This window comes from Bufo bufo, chromosome 4 (genome assembly GCF_905171765.1).
Source record: "Bufo bufo chromosome 4, aBufBuf1.1, whole genome shotgun sequence".
Classification (NCBI taxonomy): Eukaryota; Metazoa; Chordata; class Amphibia; order Anura; family Bufonidae; genus Bufo; species Bufo bufo.
Genome location: NC_053392.1, coordinates 195,843,517 through 195,865,146, shown reverse-complemented (window position 1 = coordinate 195,865,146; position 21,630 = coordinate 195,843,517). Strand labels below are relative to the sequence as shown.

Genomic DNA, 21,630 nt, shown 5'->3' with positions numbered 1-21,630 from the left:
CCTACAGACGGCACCTGCAGCCGCCATAAAAGCCTACGTACAGCGGGTGCCATAGTGTTTTATTATGCTGTATATTACAGATCTGCAATGTGTAGGTCCCAAGCTGTCATAATCATCAAGTCCTGGCAGAAACGGGACAACACCTGGAGGGCCACAAGTCCCATAAAAAGCGCTGCCTTCAATAACGTCACCGGATCTGCCGGCAGACGACATCAAGTGCTGTATATACTTATGCTACTAGAAATAAGATGCCCGTGGTGGACTTAGCATTGGGATATGCAGATTACACAGACAACTTTCAAGAAAATCAAGTTCTCCCTCATCGGAAGGAGGAAGCACATTTATCATAGTCAATGCCACACCTTCCACTGTTGGAGCTTCAATGGGGGTCAGGGATCATTACTGGTGGGCACAGGAATCAGAGGGTTGTGCTGCTACCATCAATGGCCATAATCATGAAAATACAGAGCGCCATGACACTGACGCTCAGATCTGACCCAACCACTGCAGCTCTATCCGGGCCCCAGGAATGGCGCATCATTACTACTAGGGCCAAAGTCAAAACTGCTAGCTGAGCGCCAGGCGATGACGTAATAATAATAATAAATGCCCATCTACATTTTTCAGGGTGTCATTGACACCATTTATGGTCAGCACGCATGATTTCTAGATGACAATAACATGTTATATGAAGTATGCCAACCAGGGGCATAGCTATAGGGGGTAGCCCAGGAGCCTGAGGGGGCCCAAAAACCCTTGTGCCACATAAGACACTGACATTATAGAAAGTGCATGCTGGTATATTTACACCTCTGGCTGGAGGGAAGAGGTTAGGTAAAGAATTTGGCATGAGGGGGTGCCCTTTCAATGTTTGCCTCTGGTAGCAGGAAGGCTATGTGCTCCCCTGTCCCTTGCCAACAAGCACTAAGGGAATGGGGGCCCAAGCTGAACTCTTGCACCAGGGCCTGTGAGCCTTTAGCTACGCCCCTGATGCCAACCCTACAGTGGCACACACCAGCACATGGCACTGTGATGATGACCCTCCACCCAAGATGATGAGACCTCCATAGGAAACAGAGGTATAGTGATGATATGGGTCTGGTGTCTCCCCATCTGCAATTACCATGGAGACCACAGGCAGAGGGACTGGTCTGGGAGGACGAGGAGGAGGCTGCAGCAGCAGGGGAGGTAAATAACACAATACAGGAGCATGCACAGCAGCAGCGGAGGTAAATACCACAATACAGGAGCATGCACAGTGGAGGTAAATAACACAATACAGGAGCATGCACAGCAGCAGCGGAGGTAAATACCACAATACAGGAGCATGCACAGCGGAGGTAAATAACACAATACAGGAGCATGCACAGCGGCAGGGGAGGTAAATAACACAATACAGGAGCATGCACAGCGGAGGTATATAACACAATACAGGAGCATGCACAGCGGCAGGGGAGGTATATAACACAATACAGGAGCATGCACAGCGGCAGGGGAGGTATATAACACAATACAGGAGCATGCACAGCGGCAGGGGAGGTAAATAACACAATACAGGAGCATGCACAGCGGCAGGGGAGGTAAATAACACAATACAGGAGCATGCACAGCGGCAGGGGAGGTAAATAACACAATACAGGAGCATGCACAGCGGCAGGGGAGGTAAATAACACAATACAGGAGCATGCACAGCGGCAGGGGAGGTAAATAACACAATACAGGAGCATGCACAGCAGCAGGGGAGGTAAATAACACAATACAGGAGCATGCACAGCGGAGGTAAATAACACAATACAGGAGCATGCACAGCGGCAGGGGAGGTAAATAACACAATACAGGAGCATGCACAGCGGCAGGGGGGTAAATAACACAATACAGGAGGATGCACAGCGGCAGGGGGGGGGGTAAATACCACAATACAGGAGCATGCACAGCGGCAGGGGGGTAAATAACACAATACAGGAGCATGCACAGCGGCAGGGGGGGGGGGTAAATAACACAATACAGGAGCATGCACAGCGGCAGGGGGGTAAATAACACAATACAGGAGGATGCACAGCGGCAGGGGGGGGGGGTAAATACCACAATACAGGAGGATGCACAGCGGCAGGGGGGGGGGGTAAATACCACAATACAGAAGCATGCACAGAGGCAGGGGGGTAAATAACACAATACAGGAGCATGCACAGAGGCAGGGGGGTAAATAACACAATACAGGAGCATGCACAGAGGCAGGGAGGTAAATACCACAATACAGAAGCATGCACAGCGGAGGTAAATAACACAATACAGGAGGATGCACAGAGGCAGAGCTCACCTCTTACAGCGGCGCACACCTCAGCTCCGTGTGATGCTGCTGATGCTCTGCCTCCTCCAGCTGACTGCACTATCCCCCTCTAGGCTCCACCACAGCTTTCTCCCGTAGAGCCCACATGTTGTCACCTAACAGCCAATCACGTAGCGACCGCCCCCCCTCCGGACCTCTGATTGGCCAATACCGCTGTTCTGTTTCTTAAACTTCCGCTCTCTATTTGACAAGCAGCACGTTTGTTATGAACTGCTTCGTCTTCGCAAAGCGTTTCGGGAAATGTAGTTTAGACGCCTGTGTGTGGTCCTTGCAGTCAAGCGCGGGTAAAACTACCGCTCCCAGCAGGCCTATGTGCGTTGCCTATGTATGGTGTAGCCACGCCCCCTCGAAAGGTAAACTCGTCGGACTGATTCCGGGCAACGCCTTATTTCTTCTTCAGGACGGCGGACACTTCCTAGAGCGGACTTCCGGCGTCAGGGACTCCACAGCGGTGGTGGGAGCACGAAGCCGGGGGGGCTGCCTCATCCGCTCTCCGGATCACAGGTAGCCGGCCGCGCTGTGTATGTAATGAGTGGCGGCTTGGGCCGGGTTAGCCTGTGCTGAGTAATGCTAATCCTGGCCGGGCCTGGAGGTGTCAGGGAGACCGGTGTCATCCCTCCATGCCGTGTCCTCTGTAGTCAGTGCTGGGGCTTGTGCAGCAGGGGGTGCCCCCTCTGTGAGCTCTGTGACACATCTCCAGGGGTCAGAGGATTTGGGCCCCTTGTCCTGCCATACATTCATTTCCAGCTTCCTGTTGAATCACTAATGATCAGGTGTGGTACAAGTTAATGATACACCAGCTCAGGCCATAGCCCACTTCATGGCGGCACATTCCTCACCGCTGTGGACTGTATGGCAGGTTTTATGTGCCCTCCATGTGGCTGATAAACCAAGAAGTAACCTGATGTCCCTGAGGTTTGTGATGCTCCTTGTATGCCGGGCGAAGTCACTGTTTATTGGATCCCCTAGGGGCACCAATACAGGTGACCTGTCCGGAATAAAAAGTTTTAAAACTTTTAACGCATGGCACTACCAACCTGTGAGGTAAGTCTGCCATTAACGTAGAGGGCCGCCAGTTTCTGAATGACAGGTCTTACACGGTTGGTCTGTGAAGATTGGCGAAAGGTAGAATAACGTTAGTGAATGAAGCCTGCCATGATCTGCGGCCTAGTCTGGGCGTTCTTTGGTGCCATGACTTTAACATACGATAACCGCAAATATCTAACCTCTCCACCGGTATCTGCCATAGCTCGACATCTGTGGCACCCCCTGCTGTAAGGTGGTCATCAGGGATAGTGTAAATCTCTCAGCCATCTACCATTTCTAGTATATGGCCAGTAAAGCTATCTTCTATTTATTATAGTTATACTATAGTCCAGAGCAGCGATCACAATTCTGCAGACTGAGACCTGATCTCTCCCAGCGTCCTTTAAGGCTGCGTTCACATGTGCGGCACAGCTCCTGGCAGGCTGGTACGGCATACAGTGCTGGGAATTGGGCAGCGGTATTTGGCAGAATCTCAGCATACTTGCCTGGTAGCAGCCGGATCTCTGCTTGACCCCATGGGGTGGACATTCCAGCAACGTCCGGCAGTGCCAGATCCAGAGAACGGCGGCAGACTGCTGTGCCGTGAATGTGAAAGTAGTCTAAAGCGCTATTCCTGGTGTAACCCGTTATCGGCTTAGGGGGGAGCCTGGTGCTTGTATGGAGCTTTCTCTGGTTATTTGCATTCTTGTCATCTGATCACTTGGCCCTGGATTTTAGGCCTAAAGCCTCATTCACACATCAGTGATTGGGATCCAAAACCGGGGCAGACCTTTTTCTCAACTTAGACCACTGGCCCTACAGCTATCCCTTCCGACCACCACCCTCTGTACACATGCATGCTCAGCAAGCCCGATCCTTCTTTTTCCCCAAACATATGCCATTCCAGGGACCCTCGTACACATTAGATGATTGGCTATTCCCGCTGTAGTCTGTGGGTTCAGCCCATGTTCTGTAGGACATCTTCTAGGGCTACTAAGTTCATAGGGTTTTCCAGGATTGTGACGCCCAGCTTCCCTGCTCTTTCCAAGTCGTTCTGGTGCCAGAACTGTAGCTCTGTCCATTATATAGTGCACATCATTACTTGCTGTCCCTGGCCGAGCTCGCAATCAACAGTCCTTAGCAGTATGTTTTTGGTTAGTGGGAGGAAACCCATGGGGAACATACAGTCTTCGTGGAGATGTCTCCTTTAATCAGATTTAAAGCAGGACCTCAGTACTGCAAGGCACCAGTTCTAGCCACGGCCACCATGCTGCTCATGCGCTTCAGCGGGCAGCACTGAGCTGCGGTTACCGGCTCCATCCAGTACACCATTGACTCTACTTCCAGTACAAGATGTCCGACTCCCACCTATCTGATGTCCTGAGGATAGGCCATCAATAGTAAAATCCTGGAGAATTCCTTTTAATGAGGGTTTCCCACTAAGGTTGCATTTTAATATAAATGGGCTCCTATTTTGTAATAACCCTCACTTCTGCATGGTTTCCATTTGCCCATGACTTCCTGCGTGTCGAGATGGGAGCGGGAACCTGTGCAGCATGGAGTGGAACCAGTGAGGGGAGTATTGCAACTTTTATGTTTTTAAGCTACTTAAAGGGGTATTCCCATCTCAGACAATGGGGGCATATCGATAGGATATGCCCCCATTGTCTGATAGGTGCGGGTCCCACCGCTGGGACCCGCACCTACAACGAGAACGAAGCGGGGAGCACTGTGGCTGGAGGACCCCGGATTTCCCGAGGTCCGTCCACAACCAAGCACTGCTCCTATAGAAGTGAATGGCAGTGCACCGCGCATGCGCAGCCCATGCTTCCATTCATTTCAATGGGGGAAACGGCAATAGCTCAGCTGTTTTCGGTGGCCCCTTAGAAATGAATGGAGGGCGCAGTGCACCCTCCTTTCATTTTCCGGCTCCGTTCTTATTGTAGGTGCGGGTCCCAGCGGTGGGACCCGCACTTATCGGACAATGGGGGCATATCCTAGTGATATGTCCCCATTGTCTGAGATGGGAAAACCCCTTTAAAGGTCGGTTCTGGTTGTTGCAAGTTATAGGTAGAGCTAATTATTGGATCATGAGGGTCCTACTGCTGGCATTCCCACCGATCATGAGAATGGCCAGCCCTCTGAAACAATTGGGGCGGCAGGTTAAGCATGCAAAGTGCTGCCCCATTTGTCTCTCTGGGAGTTAGGGAATTAGTGGAGCGCTGTACCCTTCTGTATGTGTACAGCTATATGTAGGGGCAGGAGTCAACCATGTAGACCCACAGGAGATGACCGTGGTGTAGTCATGTTGGTTGTCACCTCTGTGGCCAGTCATTGGCTGCAATGGTCATGTGACCTGTGTCAAACTGGATGTTAACGCAGGGCAGTGATCAGGTAAGTATCTTTACCACCTCGGGTCCGGCTATACTGGGATCTGTAGGAAGGCTCTAAAAAGGTGAACAACCCTTTAAGCAAATAGAATTTCTGAGTAGGAGTGGTTTGATGCAAGTAGGCCTCATATAATGGCAGACATACATTATCTTCTGATATAGACCCTGTGATGGGGGATGGGAAAGAACAGAAAAGTATTGGGGCACCTACATATTCTGCCTAAGAGCAGCTTTTATGATATCCTATTATAAATCCCTAGTTATTAATATGAAGGTGGTTCCCCTTTTGCAGCTAAAATGGCTTTGACTCTCCTGGGGATGTTTTCTGTAAGATTTTGGAGTGTGTATGGTGGAATATCTGCCCATTCATCCAGAAGAGCACTTGTGGGGTCAGACACTGATGGATGAGAGGACCTGGCTCGCAATCTCCATTCTAGTTCGTTAGGGTTGAAAACAAGGCTCTATGTGGGCAAGTCAAGTTCTAAAAACCCAAACTCGACCGGTCATGCCTCTATGGACCTTGCTTTGTGCACTGCGGACCAGTCAAATTGAAACCGAAAAGGGCATTCTTCAAACTGTTCCCTCAAAGTTGGAAACGTACAATTGTCCAAAATCTCTTGATCTGCTGAATCATTAAGATTTCCCTTGGAACTTAGGGTACTTTCACACTTGCGTTGTTGGATTCCAGCAGGCAGTTCCGGAAACCCATATGCAAACGGATAGCATTTGTTTCCAGATGCGGATCCGTCTGACAAATGCATTGAAACACCAGATCCGTCTCTCCGGTGTCATCCGGAAAAACGGAACCGGTATTCTTTTTTTTTTTTCACATTTTTAAAGGTATGGATCGGGAAACCGGATCCGGATTTCCAGAACACTTGGTATTAATACATTTCAATGGAAATTAATGCCGGATTCGGCATTCCGGCAGTGTTCCGGAATTTTGGCTGGAGAAAATACTGTAGCATGCTGCGGTATTTTCTCTGGCCAAATACCGTAAGAGGGACTGAACTGAGCAGACACCCAGGATCCCCGCAAATCAGCTGTTTGAGAAGGCGCTGGCAGTAGCGCCGCGCCCTTCTCGCTGTTTACCGCTGGCCCAGTGATGTCACGACTAGCATCACTGGCCTGGGCAGGGCTCATCTCTATTCAAGCGAACAGAGCTTAGCCCCGCCCAGGCCAGTTGATACTAGTCGTGACGTCACTGGGCCAGCGGTTAACAGCGAGAAGGGCGCGGCGCTGCTGGAGCTCTGCTGCCTTCTCAAACAGCTGATCGGCGGGGGTCCAGAGGATAGATAATCAGTTTCAAATAACTGTAGAACCCCTTTAAAGGGGTATTCCCATCTCAGACATCAGTGGCATGTTGCTAAGATAAGAAGGTGCAGGTCTCTCCTCTAGGAACCAGTTCCTAATTCCAGAATCGGGCCCCCTAAACTGAAGGTGCACTGCAGAAGCACGGCTGCCATCCATTCACCTCCTATGGGAGTTCCGAACTTTGGCTATTTCTGACAGTCCCATAGCAGTGACTGGAGAGCTGGTGGTGCATGCGCGGTGGAGGGGAGCAGGTCTCCGAAGTCACCTGCCTCTATCTGACATTGATGGCATATTCCTCATTGTCTGAGATGTACAGATAGGTTTGTAGTTCTGCAGTTGTTGAGTCAGGGCATAGAAGTTACAAACATCTGCCTCAGCACTCGGAGACCCTCTCTGTAACTCTATGTGGTCTCCACGTCGTGGCTGAGCTGCTGTGGTTTCTAAACACTTCCTCATTGTAATGATACCACTCACACTTGATGGTGGAGGGAAGAAATTTCATAAACTGACTTGTTGCAATGGTGGCATCTGATTACAGGACTACGCTGGAATCCAGTGAGACTTAATGGAGCCTGCATTGTTAGGGGCTGGATTTTATACACCTGTGGCAATGGGACTGAAGCATCAAACCTTCTGTGTCCCAATTCTTTTCTCCATATAGTGTACATGCTAAATGTGAAAGCCCTGGTTAGAACTGACCGGAAAGCCGGGTCCGTTTTGCCTGAACACTTAATGCCGTATCCGGCACTAATACACTTCAATGTAAATTAATGCCGGATCCAGCATTTCGTCAAGTGATCAGTATTTTTGGCCGGAGAGAAAACTGCAGTATGCTGCGGCATTTTCTCCGTCCAAAAAACGTAAGAGGGACTGAACTGATGCATCCTGAACAGAATGTTCTCCATTCAGAATGCCTTAGGATAAAACTGATCATTTTTTTTCCCGCTATTGAGCCCCTAGGACGGAACTCTATGCCGGAAAAGAATAACGTAAGTGTGAAAGTACCCTTAGGGATTTTAGTTGATGGTAATCTTAGGGTACTCTCACACCAGCGTTATTCTTTTCCGGTATTGACTTCCGTCCTAGGGGCTCTATACCGGAAAATAACAGATCAGTTTTATCCCCATGCATTCGGAATGGAGTGCAATTCGTTCAGGATGCATCAGGACGAGATAATACCGCGGCATGCTGCGGTTTTATGTCCGTCCAAAATTCCGGAACGCTTGCCTTTTTTCCCATTGAAATGCATTAATGCCGGATCCAGCCCCCGGTGTTCCGGCAAAACGGATCCAGCATTGCGGTCTGCGCATGCTCAGACTGCTAAAAATGTGAAAAAATAAATAAATGCCGGATCCGTTTTTCCAGATGACACCAGAAAGACTGATCCGCCATTTCAATGCATTTGTCAGACGGATCAGGATCCTGATCTGTCTGACAAATGCCATCAGTTGGCATACGTTTTGACGGATCCGGCAGGCAGTTCCGGCGACTGAACTGCCTGCCGGAAGCCTCTCTGCCGCAAGTGTGAAAGTAGCCTTAAAGGGGTTGTGCAGTGCTAGTATAATGATGACCTATTCTGAAGATGGGTTATCAACAGCTGATTGGTGGCGGTGCTGGGAGTGTGCCCCCTGCTGATGCACTGCACAACCCCTTTAACTGTAGCAGCCAATGTCAGGCAGGTGCTGCCTAGACTGATCAGTTTGAGCAGAGTTCCACCACTCCACAGAACACTACTCGGACCACTCATGGAGTATTGGGAACAATTTTGGGAAGAAGGTTTGTACATCAACATAGAAGAGGATTCTTTACGGTAAGAGCAGTGAGACGGTGGGACTCTCTGCCTGAGGAGGTGGTGACGGTGACCTCACTAATGGTGCATTTATTCAGCTTGATGGAGCAGGCAATCATGGGGAAGGGACTGTCCTACCTGATTACTGCCTACTTTTGTCAGTGGAGGTGAATAGCTGCGCTGCGTTTCTATGTGGCGATCACCTTCATGAAAACTGCTGCCCAGAAACCATGAATTAATGTATCCTTGATTACGTCCCCCTTTGAAGGGGTGTTTTCCTCGTTCATTGGGTGATTGTCAGCTCCTTTACACAGGCCTATTAACTAGAAGAGCGTTTCTTAGTAACATTCCCGATAATCGGCCTGAAAATTGGGCTGTGTACACCCGCCTCAAAGTTCACAATGGTCCTGGATGCGTTTCTTGAGTAAGAAGAACATTACAGGTTATAGATATTAGATTTTGCTTCCCTCAGATGAGGAAAATTTGGCTTCTGCCTCAGTTTTTTCTTTCCTCTGGATCCACCCTGCAGAATAATAAGCTGAGCTGGATGGCTCGTATGTTTCAGCCTTAGTGCTCATGCACACAAACGCTTTTTTTTTGTTTTTTTCGTGTCCGTCCCGTTTCCGTATGTCATTCCGCAAAGGGGTAGAACATGTCCTATTATTGTCCGCGTAACAGACAAGGATGGTACTGTTCTATTAGGGGCCAAGCTGTTCCGTTCTGCAAAATACGGAATGCACACGGACATAATCTGTATTTTTTTGCGGACTGCAAAATACATATGGTCGTGTGCATGAGCCCTTACTTTGTTCCCAGTATGCAGTGGTTAGTACTAAAACTGGTCCAAGGAAGGACAACCAGTGAATGGGTACCAGTCATGGGCACCAACGCTCATTGATGGCTGTGGGCTACTCTGCCACAAATGATAGAAAGGTGTCAGAGCACACAGTGCATCACAGCTTGCTGCATATGAGCTGTAGACCCAGATTGTCCATGCTGACTAGGGTTGTTGCGATACCAAAATTTTGATTAAATTTTAATACCATAAAAAAGTATTGCAATACTCGATACCACACGAAAAAAAGAAAACGGCAAAAAAGCCATGTGCATTCCGCAATTTAAAAAAAATGGCGAATCGTGCAGTTTTAACTTTGAATAAAAACATTTTTTCTGTTCCAGCGTTCACCGCATAGGAGATTATTATATTTTTTTAAAATATTTTAATAGTTTGGACTTTTCGGACATGGCAATATGTCATATGTTTGTTTATTGTTTGGCTGCCATGGTAACCGATCGGAGCCCCAGGATTACACTGCTGGGGCTCCAATCAGAAGCTGCCACGGCCACCAATGAGAAGGGGAGGGGACCCTGTGGCCACTGCCACCAATGACTTTAATACTGGGGTGGTGCACTGCACTTTTTAACACTGGGGAGGGGCGGGCGCACTGCGCCACCAATGATAATTAATCTTTAATACAGGAGGCGGGTGCCGGCAGCAGAATCGCATAGCTGGGAGCTGCGATCAGCGGCAGTTAACCCCTTAGGTGTCGCACCTGAGGGGGGTAATTTAACTGCCACTGATCGCGGCTATGTGATTCTGCTGCCGGCACCTGTATTTGTATTAAACGTTAACCTTCATCGGTGGCGCAGTGCGCCCGCCCCTTTCTTCTTATTGGCAGCAGCGGCACAGGGGGAGGGAGAGAGTGACTCCTTCTCCCCTGTGCTGCTGAGGAGTACACGTGCGCGCTGACAGCAGCGCGCTCCATGTTCTCTGATGTTAGGCTGCACATGCGCAGCCTAGTATCGATAAATGTCAAATCCCGGTATCGTATCGATTGGGTATCAATACTTCGATACCCACAACAACCCTAATGCTGACCTCTGTCCACTGCTTAAAGTGTCCAAATGGACATCCTATTTGGACCAAGCCCATTTGAAGAAGGTGGCCTAGTCGAATGAATTGCGTTGTCTTACATAATGTGAATGGCAGTGTACATGTGCTTCACTGGTTTACAGAAGAGATGACTCCAGAAGGCGAGCCCGTGGAGGCAATGTTCTCCTCCGCTGATGTTTTGCTTGGAGACCTTCACAGCACCCGCCCTCTTGTCATTGACCTCTAGAGCCGCCAGCTCCCTTAACAGTGACCTCCACAGTAACCTATAACAGTGAAGAAAAATGGCGGAGTTGTGGAAACCTGGTATGTCAAGACTGAAGGACCTGCGAGTAGGGCTGCAGTAAACTATCATTTTAGTAATCGAGTATTCTATCAATTATTCTTACGATTAATCGAGTAATCTAATAAGATAGTGATCAGCCCAAGTGATTCAGTTCCCCCCCCAGTGCCATCAGCTCCAGTATCCCCCACCCCCTCCTGACACCCGGAGTGCATAGCGTCATTGGTTGCTATGATGCTGTGCACTCCGGGCGCCCGGCCTTAGTCGCACCAACTTGCCTTTCCAGCAGGGGCGCCGCCGACACTCCATTGTTCCGCTCTGCGTCTGACGTCACACAGCGCGCCAGGTCACGGAGTGTGTACGTCAGGAGGTCAGTGCAGCACGGGACCATGGACGTGCTGTGGAGTGTCCGAAGGCCCCCTGCTGGAAAGGTGAGTATTGCGGGCCAGCGGGAGACCACGGAGTAATAGTAAGCGCTTCACTCCCGCTCTGTGGTCATGTGACGCAAACGAATCTTCGATACAAAAAATTTGCATCGAGGATTTTTTTGTAGAATTACTTGGATAATACGGTTCATGTGACTGCGTGTATGGCATTTAAGATATGAGAGAAGATGCAAGCTCCTATTGGCTAATATATTTTTTGGGAATATCTCAGGAACAGTACATCCTAGAGAACAGAGACCTTTACGAAAACCTTCCGGGACACCTGATGTACCTATGTGCAGATCTGTCCTGTCATTTGGCCATGTGGTCAAATTCATTTTTATGTATATGAGATAATGGGGTCTTGATACTTTGATACCCGGTTCGATACGATACTGGGATTGGCGTTTTTTCCGATACTAAGCTGTGCTAATGCACAAAGCCCAGCATGCGCCGTGTTCTCATAAGGGGCTGCACAGTGGCAAAGGAGGGAGCACATCCGTCCACTGCCACCAGTGAAAAAGCTGAAGGGCCCGATGGGTAGTATCAGGGGGAGAAGAGGATGGCAGGAGAGAGTAACTCACCACGGCCACGCGCTGCTGGAAGCTGGATAGATTATCCGCATCTGATCGGCGGGGCTCCTGGGTGGGAGATCTTGCTACAGTTTTGTAGGTATTTGCTGTATGTTGTGTGCCTGTACTAATGTGAGGCACATGGTCTGATTACTTTAGTACCTCCATGTGCTTCACATATAGCAAGTGACCCCATCATGTCCTCACATAATGGGCAACATGGGGTTATGGATGGTCTCACTTACTATTAATATGGAGGTTAAAAAATTAACACATGTGCCTCACATTAACCCTTTAACTCATAATGCCGTACATGTACGGTATTCAGCCCAGAGAATCGTATGGAGCGGGCTGTTGCAGTGACCCCGCTCCATATGCAAACACCTGGCCGCAATGAGCGGGATCGGTGATCACGCCATTACCAGTCGATTAACCCCCTCAGATACTGCATTCAACAGCGATCATGGCATCTGTGAGGTAAGACAGAGGGATGTAGCTCCCTCCCCCTTGGGCAATAATGGAAAGCATACTTCACTTGCTTCCTGGCACTGGCCCTCCACTCCTTCTCTGCGCTGTGATCCCAGGATGTAAACTTCCGTTTTGGCCAAAGTGGTGACCTGTTTCTCTTTTGTGTTATTTCAAGTGGTCACGTGATGCGAGTAGAGTAGGTCACTGCTGCAGCCAGCGATTGGCTGCAGCAGGTTCAAAAGGGAAGTTTACATCCAGAGAGTGCAGTAGTGGGGAGCCAGCACTGGGAAGCAGGTTAAGGGTCCATTCACACGTCTGCAAAATGGGTCCGCATCAGGTGCAGACCCATTCATTTTCAATGGGGCCAGAATGTGCTGTCTGCATTTGCGGATCCGCACTTCTGTTCTGCAAAAAAATAGAACATGTCCTATTCTTGTCCGCAATTGCGGAACGCACATTGCCAGTGTCTGTGTTTTGTGGATCTGCAATTTGCGGGTCCACAAAACATACAGACGTGTGAATAGACCCTAAGTATGCTTCTTTTCACTAGTCTGCGCAAGAGGGGGTAGCAGAGGTGCACAACCCCTTTCATTGATGGAGAGGGGTCAAACGTATTGGTATTGAGAAGGGGCTCCCCTCAACCCCCATCCCACCTGATGAGCTAGCCTTATCCTAGAGGAGAGGACATTGCATGGCTGCCTTCATTCACTCCTCATGGGTGTGACAGAGCCGAGAGGGTAGTGGTCTCCATACCTTTCTGTATACCTGTGAGGACATCTACCATAGTTTCCTCTGTGCTGGGATTGTATGGTCTTAACGCTTTCCCTATAATTATTTAAGCATTCTTGTGTCCGGATTGCTGTAACTGGGAATAGTGTAATGCTAAACTGTACTTAAAGGGATTGTACAGGATTAGAAGGGCATGTGCCACCCCGGTCTACAGGTTGTATGTGGTGTTGCAACTGAGCCCCATTCACTTCAGTGTAGCTGAGCTGCAATACCATACACAACCCATGGGCAGGGGGGCGCTGTTTCTGGGGGAAAAAAGCAACCATCTAGGGAATAAAGGAATTTTCCTATGTTATAGTTTCATACCAATCGGGAAAGACCTGTGCTTTCTGTCACACATGTGAACGGGGGGGGGGGGGTGCATCCAGTCGAACCCCTGGTATACAATTTGTCTACTGGATGACACTGGTTTTTGGGCGCCTCAGTTTTGAATATTTCCTGGCGATATGCACATGTAGACATAGGCAAAAGTGATCTGTACGAACTGCATCTTGTGCTCCTATTTCTGGAAGACTCTGCTTGGGTCAGACTTTAGGACCTACGCATTCATTTTGATGCACACAGTCATGTCTGTCTAGCGGGCCGCAAATTGCAGGTCCACAAAACACGGATACCGGCAGTGTGCATTTTGTGGAGCGGAACGTCCGTCCCACAGTAGAGCAGTCCTATCCTAGGACATGTTCCGTTATTTTTCAGAGGGGCTGTTGAAGTAAATGGGTCTGCATCTGACCCGCAAAAAATTTGCCTCTGATGCAGACCAATACCACTGTCGTGTGCATAAGGCCTAATACAAAATGACATAAAGGTGTCTGTGAGTGCAATGCGCTGGCTGGGCTGTTCACATTGTTGGGGTACCTGCACACTGGTGCTGATGAACATGCCGAAGAACCGCACATATTTTCGTGTGACTTTCTGCACCCAAAGCCCCCATAATAAAATGATGCTGTACTTGCTTCAGTTCACTGCACCACCAGTTGTGTCCACCTGCCGCAGCTTGCTTGCAGCGATAATGTGTCAGTATACGTCACTTGACCCCTGCAACCAATTGCTGTCCTCAGCAGTGATAGGAGAAAGAGGTAAGTATAAGATATTTAATTATTATTATTATTAATAATAATAATAATAATATTTATTTATTTTTTCAGGGGCTTGTTTGAAATATTATTTCTGACAACCCCTTTAATAGGCCTGATGGGACAACCCCTCTGACTGTCTGAAGCTGCTAGGCCTCTGCTAGTCCTCCGGAAGTTGACGCCATGTTCCTTCTGTTTTAGGGTAACAGAATAATTTCTTGCACGAGAAGGAAAGCCGGCATCGAGCGCACTGAATGAGGAGTCTTCTGCTTCCATAGCACCATATTCTAACAGCCTGGTCTCTTTGAATGAGGATGACAATGGAAGAGATGAAGAATGAAGCAGAGACTACTTCTATGGTTTCCATGCCATTGTATGCGGTTATGTATCCAGTATTCAATGAGGTTGGTGTTCTTCATATACAAAACTTGGAAATCGGCGTTTCCCAAAAGTAAAAACTGATTTTCGTGGTTCCTGGATGGTCATGAGGTTAGGAATCCATTGATCTCAGCAATGGAGCAGCATGTCTTTGGTGAATTGGAAAGTAGATATTTTTCCCCAGGATACCACACCTAGATAAACGGTCAGTGGGGTAAAAACGTATTGAAACATAGAATGTGTCGGCAGATAAGAACCATTTGGCCCATCTAGTCTGCCCAATATAGATTGAAGCGAGGTTTTCAGTTTGAATTTGTGATGTCTACTACAGTGTACAGGGACTTCTGTCACCATAGACCAGGTCTGACTTCTCCCTGTTGGACAGTCATTGAAATGCTGTTCTGCCACTCCTACGATGACACACAAGGATCAATAAGAGTAGGGTGAGGCTGAACTTGCTTGCTTAGTATATGTCCAAAAATCTCATGTATGTACATGGATTACACCTCACCGGTATCCTGTCTACTTTGGCATCAGTCTCAGAGCTTTAGTGATGTTTAGGATCTGCTGGCCTAAAGGGAATGTCATGTGCCTAATGTGTCTTAATAATTGAATTTGGGTATATAGACGATAACGTTTGTCTTTATATTTTTTTAATCCCATTCCCGCGACATACTGGGTTATCATAGTAATAAACTGTGCTGTGTAAATTAAGAAGCCGTTTTCCCATTGGAATCAGTGGTGATAATTTGTAGGTGTCTTTGGTGCATTATTTGGATGTGGAATTTGCAACCCAAATCCACATGGAAAAAACTGTGGACATAACCGACGTGTTTAAAGGGAACCTGTCAGCGGCAAAAACCACCCCAAAGCCAGCAGTAACTTCAAGTAGCCGGCAGTGTTTCTAATGATTTTTATTTTTATTTTTCCTGCAGTCAGATGCGGTTAAAGTAGGAAAAAAACTATCTCTTATCCTCCATCCGCGCTATTTTCGAGTCACTCTTGAAGTCAAGCGGGCAGCGGCCTCCTTGCTTCAAGTAAAGGTAACTGCGCCCCCTTCCCTGCCCCTTCTCCTGTGACTGACAACCGGCTGTCTGGCATAAGCGCTGTCAGTCGCAGGGAATGGGGCGCGGTTACCTTGACTTGAAGCAAGGAGGCCGCTGCCCGCTTGACTTCAGGAGTGACTCGAAAATAGCGCGGACGGAGGATAAGAGATCGTTTTTAGTTTTTGTTTTTTTTTCCTGCTTTTACCGCATCTGACTGCAGGAAGAAAATCATCATTAGAAACACACTGCCGGCTACTTGAAGGTACTGCTGACAGTTTGGGGTGGTTTTTGCCGCTGACAGGTTCCCCTTAAATTGGGCAAAGCAGTAAAACTGAACAAATTTGGTATCGCCTTAGTCCAAATGATCCACAATATACAGTTAAACCAAAATCCCCAAAAATTGCATCATTGATTGTCCTAGAATGTGAGCAGGACTGGTTGCCCCCACTTGCAAAGCTGCCTATGGGGGTGAGGGACAGGGTCTCCCTACATGCTAGGCTCTGACACTTGCATACACTACATATAGGTAAGTTCTGCTGTCAGGCTGCTCAGTCATGATGGCATATCATGGGCAGGATCTCATCATTACCATCCATTGTAGAGCAGTGTAGTGAGCCCCCAACCCCCTCAGGCAGCTCTGCAAGGGGTGGCAACCAGTCCGGCTCTCATTCTAGGACAGGTTAGTGATCGAGGGGAGAAGCCGTCAGACGTTTCTGACTTCTCCCTCGGTCGGCAGGCCACCCAGCCTTGTACCTGGATGGTGTGTGCGCCATATCTCTGGCAATGCCAATAATCTTTTGCTACATTTTGGACTGTTTGTTAAGGTATATTTTAACAGTGATGTTTATTATATGTAATTGACCATTTCCACATATTTTATAGAAACTTTGTGTGTTAGTTGTAGCGTTGGTAGAAAGTAAAAGACTGGATCGAAGGGCTGTTAAGTGGAAACCATCTTTTAAAGGGCATAAGTAAAATGATCAATTACCTGATAAGAGGCGCGCTTTTCTCCCTATATCCTATCATCCTGAGATAAAGGCCATTTGGAGAGGAGATAAATCCTGCCACCTTCTAGCAGGGCCCGTCTACCAGCCGTGTAATCTGCCAGGCTTTAAGCACTATACAAATGTTTCCTCTCCTATAAACAACCAGCCACAATCTTTTCTTATGATCTGTCCCGGCCGGGATTAAAAAACAAAAAAAACTCCTGCATTATACCGATAATTCTGCTTTGCTTTTGCTTTCCTTTTTTTTATGGGTTCCTGTGATGTGATAAATTAGATTTATGAGTACCGTGAGAGTGTACGAGGACAAAAGGCTGTGTGTAAAATTATGGCTTCAATTTGTGCAGCGTCTCCAACTTGAATCAATCTGAGCTTTGGCTTCGGAAACGGCCATTGTATTATTTTTGGGACAGCTGGTAAACAGACTGGCCGGTAATGCTTGTGCATCTGTACGGAACACTCTCCAATAGGAAATCATTTAGACGCATTGCTTTTGGCGGATTGTTTTCTGCCTAGACACCAAAATATGCAGATGCAGCAGCGTTTGATGTGCGGCCGCTTTATTTTGCTATAAGTCTTGTGATGCAGCTCTCTACGTGACGCTGCATAAGTTACCATATAGCACGATGTGCCGTATAATGACAGTGCAAGCTCTGCAGATATGGAGATGTTTTACTGGTCTGCCAACCCTGGAAATCTCTTCCTCACCTTTCTGAGCTGCAATGCAGTGCATGACTGCAGGGAGGAATTGTAAAGCACACAATGATCTCTTGGTTTAGGTAATTGGGTAAGAGAAATGATTTCCTCTAAGGTTATATTCACACACGGCAGATTTGTAAAATGGTGCTGATTCCGCAGCAGTCGCTAGGATTTCTGCTGCATGTAAATGTACCCGATTGTGTGGCTGTTCCTCTAAAATAAGAATTCAGTGGTAAATAGAATTGGTTTAAAATGGATCATTTTTTGGTAGAGCTGTGTGAAAGCCAGTCAGTCTGAAAAAAGGCTAAAAGGGAGCATGTCAGTCTGTAACCATGCTAAACTGCTGACAGGACTAGGTAAGGCTTGAGGAAATCATATATCAGGAGTAGTGAGAATATGAAGTTTTGTTTGGTCAGATTCTGTTATCTAAAGTGCCCAGGAGTCAGAGCTTGACTGAAGTGCTGCCTCCCAGCCCCACCTGTGGATAGCACTTCATAGTGAAGCTCTGCCTCCAGGGCACTTGAAACGGCAGAATCTGGGAAAATAAAACTTGATAGTCGCACTACTCCTGATGATAAAATCTCCAGAAAAGGTGAGATTGTCCTATTCCCCCTCCCCCTTTGTTTTGTTTTATTTTCTACCACCTTAAAACGGCCATAACTTTTACATTTTCCTTTCACATTTTATATATATATTTTTTTCCCAGGATATGTTATATTTTTAGTTAACCTATCCAGACATGGTAAATGAAATAGTGCATCATTATCTGATCGGTGGGGGTCTGACACCTGGCACTCCTGCCAATCAGATGTTTGAGAAGGCAGCGGTGCTCGGAGTAGCTCCACAGCCTTCTCGCAGCTTTTCCTAAGCCCAGTGATGACACGTTCATCTATCACATGGCCTAGGAGCAGCATTGCACCATAGAAGTGAATGTGGCTGAGCGCGATACCAAGAACGGCCGCTATACAATGTACAGCGTTGTGCTTGGTAAGCAGAGAGAAGGCTGCGGTGATTGTCGGGGGCCCATGGTGTCGGACCCCCACAGATGACCTAACCTGAGGGTAGGTAATCGGTATTAAAATCTCGGAAAACCCTTTTAAGAATGATGTACATTATTCTGCGTTAATAAGTCAGCAATGATATCATGTCATAAGATTTGGGCTGGGCATTTGGAGTCTGTTATTAATGTGCTTTCCTGAGTTCTAATGCTTCAATTATTTCTAAAACAAATTGACTATCCGGTTGAATTCAGTAAAAGCAGACTGGTGATTGATGCGTTCATTTCTCTCTTCTCCCTCCCAGTTAGAGCGGGTGAACCTTTCAGCGGCTCAGACTCTTCGGGCAGCTTTTATAAAGGTAAGGAGACTATAGACCTGCTGTTCCAGTAATATTTCTTGTATTTGCTGACCTATGGTACGCTTTTCTGAGGCTCCAGATGACTTGTAGATCTAGTAACAATCCTCAGGATTGGCTAATACGACATACATGCAGGAAGCAGAGCTTGGCACACAAGCTGGTGGAGCATGGCCAGTATACCAGGATAGAGTAAAAAAAATAGAGGGTTATATTTCCCAAAATGGAAGAAAGGAAGGGCGCCAGTGGGGGCATGTGATTAGATGGAAGTTAGCATAAAATGTAGGTATATTACTGTTGTGGTGACTAAATGTATAAGAAAAGAATAGAATGGGGAGAGGCTGCTCAAATACATGGAATTGGTGTCTATGGGTGATTATAAATAACTATCTGAAAATACCCTTATGGGAATAAATTCCTCAGTGGGTATTTCTGGGGGGAAGGAGGAAAAACGAGCGCCAATATTCTATGTAGTGCAATATTAGTGAGCGCGTAGGACTATAAATCTATGACCGTGAATTCATATTGTATCTTGAAGAACCTCATGGCCCAATAGCTAGAGATTCACAGATTCATATTTAAGTTGTGTAATTAAAATATCTTTATATAACTAAAAAATAAAACATTAGGAGGCCTGCAGGATAAACTCAGGACACCAACAGGTCTCAACCCCCCCCCGCCAGGATCGCTTGTAAGGTGTTAGAAATTAATGTCGGCCTCAGATGATAGCATCTTTATCAATGACCGCTAATAAATCAGCTCAACACGTTTCGGGGTCACAAACAAATTCCCTTCTTCCGGAGCCATACATTAATAAACCTATACCAGGAGCATGACTTGCCAATGGAAAAAACAAAAACGGTGAAATTGACAGAAATAACAACACCTTTTATTTATTGTACTCCTGTATATGGTGCTGGGGGGGGTGGCATTTATTATAGCTCCACAACAGTTTTCTGGCATAGAAAAGTAGAAAATTTTGACTCAAGGGCTGGCTTGTGACTTTTCAGCTTTTTCCAAAACCCACTTTCCCCCAAAAATGGGTGGAACCTCAGCGGGTGGACTCATTTAAAGCGTTTAGCCAAATTCTAAAACATCCCCTTCAATTCCCGGACCCCTTGTATACATTATACTTGCCTGCTCCCCAGCACCCACGTCACTCCGGACCACTGCACGGCTGCTCCACCTCACACCTCCCCCCGTTCACCGGATGCATCCGGAGTAACGCAGGTTTCCGGGAGCAGGTTAGTGTAATGTATACGAGGGGCCGGAGCATTACAGGGGATATTTTGGAATTCGGATAATCCCTTTAACATGCTTTCCAGAAACCTTTGCACCTGAAATCTACTCTACAAATGTGTGGAGCAAAAGTTTCTGCTTGGCAAATGTATTGGAATTTAAATGTATGATATATGTATTGGTATCCTTATAAGATGGCTGTCTTTACTATATACTGGAGAGGTAATTCGTGTTTCTGCACTGGAGAAGTTTTCCGATATTGCCCCCTTTATAAATTCATAATATAATTTCATGATATATATATATTTTTTTGCTTTCCCATTTCTACCCATTAGGCTCCATTCACACGTCCGTGTGACCCATTCATTTTCTATGGGGGTGGAATGGATGCGGACAGCATACAGTGTGCTGTCAGCATCCGCGGAGCGCGGCCCCGATCTTCCGGTCCGCAGCTCCGCAAAAGATAGAACATGTCCTATTCTTGTCTGCAGCTTGCGGACAAGAATAGGCATTTCTATAGGGGTGCCGGGCGGGTGTGTTGCGGATACTCTATTTTTTTTTTCTATGTAATTACTGTATAATGTATATGGCATACGGAAAGGAAACTAAAACAAAAAAACGGAACAACGGACCGCAAAACACTGAAAAAGCCATACGGTTGTCTGCATGAGCCCATAAAGTGGTGAGACTTTCTTTTAAACAGAGCATTGTACAAAAAGAAAATCACTCCTCAAACATTTCTCCACTTCCCATGTGAAATCTTTAATCAGGCAAATGAAATGCAAATGTAATTAAAGCTTTCCCATGCAACCCACAGGGCAGATCCACCTGTCTGTATGCCAAGGTGACCTGCACTGCGTCTTAGTTGTGGCAGATGTAATGAATCGCACTCTGTTATTCTTTCTGACCCCACTCCTCACGTCTTGCAACTTAAAAAATAAATAAGACTCAATTTTTCTATGAATTTTGCTGTAAACAAGTCATTACTTGTTATATAACCCGTGCCATGGTTTTGCATGAAGGATTGCCACGTGCGCAGCACCAGACTATAAGGTTACCTCCAAATCTTCAAGAGTTTGTAAGTAATCCACACTTTATTTGGCTAAGGGCTCATTCACACGCCCGTGCTGTGGACCGCAAATTGCGGTCCGCAATACACGGGCACCGACCGTGGGGCAGCCGCTTGCGGATCGCAGACCCATTCACTTGAATGGCTCCGCGATCCGTCTGTTCCGCAAAAAGATAGAACTTGCTCTATCTTTTTGCGAAACGGAACATCACAGAAGCACTCCGTAGTGCTTCCGTTCTGCATCTCCGGATTTGCAGACCCATTCAAGTCAATGGGTCCGCTTCCGTGATGCAGAATGCCCACGGAATGGTGCCCGTGTATTGCGGTCTGCAATACGGCAACAGGACACCCACAGTCGTGTGAACAAGCCCTAATAGAAATGAATCGGGGAATGGAGCTTAGTCTTCCAACTAGGGTTGTTGCGGGTATCGAAATTTCGATACCCAATCGATACTTTTGTCCCGGTATCGATACG

At 47.3% G+C, this 21,630-nt stretch overlaps 2 protein-coding genes across 3 annotated transcripts in view; one reads left to right on the top strand and one right to left on the bottom strand.

Annotated features, from left to right (window-relative positions):
* Window positions 1–2,438, bottom strand: part of SERPINI1 (serpin family I member 1) — a 61,493-nt gene extending 59,055 nt beyond the window's left edge. Inside the window, exon 1 of one of the 2 annotated variants that reach the window (XM_040428184.1) lies at window positions 2,337–2,438. The gene's annotated coding sequence lies outside the window, so the exon portion shown is untranslated. Of the gene's footprint in view, window positions 1–2,317 lie in introns of both variants that reach the window. The other variant, XM_040428185.1, reaches the window with a different exon arrangement.
* A 249-nt stretch (window positions 2,439–2,687) lies between these two features.
* Window positions 2,688–21,630, top strand: part of PDCD10 (programmed cell death 10) — a 28,703-nt gene continuing 9,760 nt past the window's right edge. Inside the window, exons 1-3 of the mRNA XM_040428186.1 lie at window positions 2,688–2,851; window positions 14,569–14,771; window positions 18,797–18,850. Coding sequence (XP_040284120.1) covers window positions 14,676–14,771; window positions 18,797–18,850 — 150 coding nt within the window. The 5' untranslated portion in view covers window positions 2,688–2,851; window positions 14,569–14,675. The remainder of the gene's footprint in view (window positions 2,852–14,568; window positions 14,772–18,796; window positions 18,851–21,630) is intronic.